Genomic DNA, 6,000 nt, shown 5'->3' with positions numbered 1-6,000 from the left:
TTTCAATTTCACCAGAACCACATCTAAGGGAAGGTAGTTAACTGTGGGGATTCCTGGTTAATTGTGAAAATATATCACCAAATGCAGTTGACTTAAAATCATCATTTCATTATATGCACACTATCGACCAAATTATATCTAGAGCAGACATCTAAAAAAAATACACTACAGATGAATGAAAAATTATTTTATTTAAAAATACATTATACAGCAGAGTGTCTCTCTTTTTGTTTTCTCACTGCTGGTTCATGGAGATATGATAAATTTAACCCAAATATTTGACTGGGAAAGATCCTGAGAGAGAAAGAGACCAGTTACAAGCTGATGATATACAGTACACTGAAAAAGAGTCATCTCTTTTAACATAAAAGAATCTCTTGGTAATCTTATAAATCAGATATAAAAATGCAGGTTTGCTACCATGCAAAAATGAGTGAAGATTTCATTTAAATCTGCACACAGAGATATCATTAGTACCTTGGACCCTACATAGGTAGACTAAGAGAAGGGTAAGCGTGCCTAACATGGTGATACAAACTTTAACCTACTACAATTTCGTAAACACAGTTGATAGTCTAATAAAGGTGGATTTTCAATCACCTAAGTAACATTGTTGTAGCTAAGGGCTCTATTCTAGGATTTTTGTCCCCACTGATGTATTCCTTTATTCTCTAATTCTCAGCTTAGCACAATGATTTTGTGAGATATTGCACTCAAAAGTGTCTTGGCCTTGCCCCATTTGCCAAGCGCTAGTTCAGTGGCTGTATTTTAGAGAAAGCAGAGGTTAAAATAAAAAGTAAAAAGTAGGTGTTACCTGGATGACTATGTGTGAATGCATTAAAATTCATCACAGAAAATATATACCTGGTTCTACAGCCTTAAGTTTCAAACATCTTCTAACAATGATTAATACACAGGAAATACACTTGACTTATGGAAAATTTAAGGCCTAGACTGTTCAACAGCCTGCACTGAACATTACTATTCTCAATGTGTCTATAGTGCTAGTGTGGTATCAGCTGTTGCCAGAGGAAAACTTTCTGGCAGATGTTAAGAGCATCTTCAGCATCTACAATATTCAGATCCATTTAGTGCTCAGTTTTTGTAGGACAACTTCACTATGAATCGACAGTGAGGCTGTCTTTTGAAGAGGAGTCTCAATTTGACTATTCACAGCAATAACAGAGATATGATAACATTGCCTGATGTTGAAGAAAAATCAATTCATCAACACTGCACAGCCTGACCGAGGATTTTTTTGCAAGAATATGGCCCTGAAACACAAACAGAGATAGAAAGATTTGTAGAGAGAAAGTCTGCCTGTTCTGGTCCTTTAGGCTGAAGAAAATTAATGAAGCCATTTTGTTTTATCCATGAGTGTTCCAACATGAAAATGGAAAGTAGAAACTTATATGCATTTTTCTCACTAAGCCAGTGACCCTCTTCTTATCTTAGCACCCATTCTCCCAGCATAATATCAGGGTGTACAACAAATATGAGAAGATGCAGGCTTCCTTGAACAATTTGTTTAAACGATTTATGAGTAATACGGCTTCCCATCAGACATGCTGAGCTAAGAATGGAGCCCTTAACCTTTCATGGGGTATCATTAGTAATAAAGAATATATCAATGATCAAACTTTCTATATTATTTTCATTTCTCTTAATCTAGATACATATATATCATCCAAGACATTCAAGAACTACAAAACAACAATTCAACTACAATTATTTCAGGAAAATACCCAAATAAATAAACTTTTAATTATTATACAATACTTATTACAGTAAAAATTGGCATTTTTTTTCTCTTCAAAAGCAGAAGCACCAGTCTTACATATAACATACTGTTTGAATGGTATCTTACATGGAATACAGCGTAATACAATGTGCAAAAAGCATTTTCATACAGAACATAATATTTGTCTATTTTTTATACACTGAAATTGCCTCAAATGGAAACAAGTTCATGCTGAATTAAAAATGTAGACTTTAAAAATCAAAGTAAAATCAAAATATGAAGTACTGTTGGAATAGGTACATGAACCATTAAAAACAATGAGAAGCCAAAATAGAGGGTATTGTCAGATAAATGTAATTAGTGCTCAGTTTGTCCCATTCCATCAAAAAGTAAACAGTTACTATTTTTGCTAGAAAGTAAAGTGACGTTCTAATATTTAAGAATTCTTCAAAATGTTGGTATAATTTTAAAGATGTAAAAATCAAGTCAGAAATAAGACTTCTAAAAATTTCTTGGTTTTGATACACTGCAATTATCGTGTGTGGGCTGTGAAAAGAGATGAAGTCCAATGGAGTGAATATACATCAGCGTCAACATCATGTGACTTCTGCAAAGGCCGTGATGTGGTTCTACGAGTTAAAGGAAAAACAAACAGATAAAAACCCAGAAACCACACAGACAGACATCAGTCACCACTGCGAAAATTTTTGCCTCTGGTACTTTAGGGACAGCCTTATGCTTGGAGACTATTGCAGGATGATGTAAATGAAACTGGTTTTCACTGCAGTGTTCTCACTCACTCCCATAGCAACTCTTTGTTAGTCGCTGAAAGACTGGATATGTAAGTATGCTGAACAAAGTAATTAGGTGCAATGGTTCTACAATATTTTAGTTTTAGATGGGCTTTTCAAAATTAAGTAACAATGTGAATAACTGAGTTAGCTGTACTTTTATTGCTACCTTATTCATAATTTAGAGCAAAATTCCTAGAAATTAAAATGACAGTTTCTGACAGATTATAATATTCTATTTCAGTGTTAATACAATTTTAATGTTGCATTTTTTTAAAGATTAATTGCTCCCCATGAGGTCGGTGGCATAGAATCAAGTAGCGAAATGCTACAACAAAATTGCATTCAGCAATAGAGAACTCATTCAAAATTTCTTTTTCAGAATCACTACAGTGTCCTCTCCATTTCAAATGTTATTCTCCACTTTCCTTCGACAGGACGATTCTTACGAAGATGAAGATGTGTATTAGAATGTGAATATACTACGTGTGACTCTACACAGTAAAACTACAGCATCCCAAAGAGCTTTGCTATTTTTTCATGCTCTAACCTAAGCAAGTGCCTCTGCAAATGTTTGTTAGTTGAAGACTTAACTGCACCGTGATGTGCAGGATCCAAAGGAACTGTATGTTCCCTTTAGGCACACAGTACCTTAGACTGCCACCATTTTTTATAAAACATGCAATGTGTAAAATTAATAAAGGGAATCTTGATGTTAAACCACGTTTGTTCCCCAGCACAAAAATGCACAGAGAGAATACCATGCAAAGCACTACAGACTTCTCTCATCACCTCCCCTCCTGGAGCTGACCGAAGTCAGAAGAGAAGAGGTGTAAGCTGAAGAGGAGAGAGGGGGATGTAGATAACTCATAGAGAGTGGGATAGATAGATCTCCCTTTTTTTGCTAGGGGAAGTTGTTCTAAGTCCTTCAGAAAATCCCTTACCACTCACCATAGAAAGTGCTGGAGAGAAACAGTGGCCACCACACAAGTTTGGATTTGTCAGTTCTTTAAACTGTCTGGATATTTGTCTCTCAGTTTGGGGGAGGCAGGGGGCAGGCAGGCATCTTTGATTTTCACATTACAGAAAGGAATTTAGAAGTACCCTGAGTAGGAGCACAGGAGAGCTACCTCTTGTTCCCCCCTCCCCAAACAAGGCTGGCAGCTTTGCTCCCTCTCTCACTGTGCCATAACTGTACTGTGTCCAGGAGGAGGAGCTCTCTTTCCCCTGCCCTATAATATGCATCTTAGCTCTAGCAATGTTCTTGCTGTATTTTATGACAGCTTTCATAAGAGAACACCACCAAATAGTAAGCATCTATGTACATTCTTCTCCAAATAGAATGAATATATTTTAAATAAATAACAATGATTAAACCATAGCCAGCAGATTTTTTAAGAAGCATTAGAAAAAAAAATGAATCAGCGTGCACCTTTCTGTGAAGATGTTTTCAGTAAACAATATTGGAAAATATCATTGTTTCCAGATTTCAATTCTGCAGAATCGAAGTAAAATTAGATTCCTAATTAGAAAACAAAACATTAGCATTTCAAAGCATTTTAGTTGGCTGGCCATTTTCTGCTTTCAGTACAGGAAAGACGATACATTGGGCAACCTCAATGACTCTGTAGCTGCTGTGTGGCTAATATGACATTTTCTTCACAGTATTTACTTTATTTTTCCTTATTTAGACCTGAAAATTATCCTGTCAAATTAAACTAGCATCAGTCTAAAACTATTCACTTTGTTGATAAGTAAGATGGTTTAAAAATGAGGAATTGGAGGAAAAAAAAATTTCTTGTTATTTAATCTAATCAATTCTTTGAAGTGCTGCTACGTGCTATCCCTTTCTCTAAGCGACACACATTTGTCTGTGACGCAAAGAACCAAATGCTCTTTCATGTGGCATTAATTCAGGACTGGGTAACTATTACTTAGGAAAGGAGAATGTGGTTCACACTCCTGCCAGCTATACTTCCAAAATGAGCAGGTCACCATCCTTGGAAGGACATGCAGAGCATGGGATATAACACCACAGAAGAAAATCCCCCTTCCTCAATAAACCCTCAGAGAGAACTGCTAAGCTACTGATTGGAGACCTATTGATTTGGACCCTAGTGAAGGCTTGTCAATTCATTTCCAATGCACTCAGCAGGGTGATGCATAACTAGGTCAAAATTAATCACTTGCTGATGGCAAGAATCACTGATACAGATTCATGCAACTGTCTGGGTATTCATGCATTTTCCTATGTTATCGTCTCAGGCAAAACTACAAATAAGTTTGCTGAGACTCTTTACGGGAAAAAAAATAAACGAACAGCATCCCTCTTGAATAAGTGCATTTCAACTCTCTTACTATGCTCTTTACTTCTGCTAGATTTACTGTGACAAAGTTCAGTGTGAGATACTAACCGCTGTCAGCAAACAGATTCACGCAGATGCAGGAGACAAGCAAAAAACCATGCACAAGACCTCAGCTTCTCCAACTCCATGGGAAATTATTTTCCCTACAGTAATCAAAAGAATTAGAATATGCTGAGGGTCTGCTCAACGACAGCAGTTTCACAGACAGGCACACCAGCTTTTGTATTGTTCATTCTAAATTGACAGTATCAGCTTGGTGTCAACACTCCGTGAACAAAGCATGCTTCGTAACTGCGCTCTCACACCACTAACAGAAAAATGAAAGCTAAAGGCTAAGCCTTGAGTGCAGGTTTCTGGGGGAAATGATCCATACCTGTATATCTTCTGTTAAGATTTTAATTAATTTCTGTTTATAAGCAATTCTATAACATTAAAGCATTGAAAAAAAGCCATAACAACTTTTTTGTGGTTTGCCATTTTCATTACATATATGAAATATTTTTTACCTGAAATTTTTTTGTTCTGCTCTCATGAATACAGTTAGAAATATTAAAAAATAGTCATCCCAAAAAAGACTTTTCCCTTTTTGAAAACAGGAATTCGAAAAATGGTTTGGAGTCCTTCACACAGTAGAGTTTGTTAAAAGAAACAGAAAAATACTACTGTAGTAGTTGACGCAAATGATAATTTATCATACAGCAATAATAATGTTATCATACAGTTCTCTGGGTCAACAAAGTATATTTTATGCTTTTACTGGATGAATCTCATTTTTAGAGAAAAGAATGAGTTCAAGTGAAATTCCCCACTTAAAACATTGCAGACCTGCACGGAACACTGCTGCCACACTGCCTTTGCTTCAATTCCACACACACTTATGTGTGCTCTTGCACACATACGTTTATTGACTTATATGAAGATGTTCAAAATGGTCCATTCCTGATATCCAGAAGAACCTAAGGATGTGTGCTTTGAGGGAGTTTCATTGCAAAGGATCTTCTTGATTGTTACTAATACCTTGATTCTGTAACACCTACAACACATATATTTGAGGAGGTCACAATGAATATATTGTTCCATTTCCTATGTTTAAGCATTATTT

General features: G+C 36.0%; 1 protein-coding gene across 2 annotated transcripts in view; it reads right to left on the bottom strand.

Moving 5' to 3' along the window:
- Window positions 1-216: 216 nt before the first annotated feature.
- PLPPR5 (phospholipid phosphatase related 5) overlaps window positions 217-6,000 on the bottom strand; it is a 46,871-nt gene continuing 41,087 nt past the window's right edge. For both annotated transcript variants that reach the window (XM_075038925.1, XM_075038926.1), the window contains one exon: window positions 217-2,370. In XM_075038925.1, the coding sequence (XP_074895026.1) occupies window positions 2,338-2,370 (33 nt within the window). In that variant the 3' untranslated portion in view covers window positions 217-2,337. The remainder of the gene's footprint in view (window positions 2,371-6,000) is intronic.

This window comes from Buteo buteo, chromosome 10, assembly GCF_964188355.1.
Source record: "Buteo buteo chromosome 10, bButBut1.hap1.1, whole genome shotgun sequence".
Lineage (NCBI taxonomy): Eukaryota > Metazoa > Chordata > Aves > Accipitriformes > Accipitridae > Buteo > Buteo buteo.
This window is presented reverse-complemented; position numbering and strand designations above follow the sequence as displayed.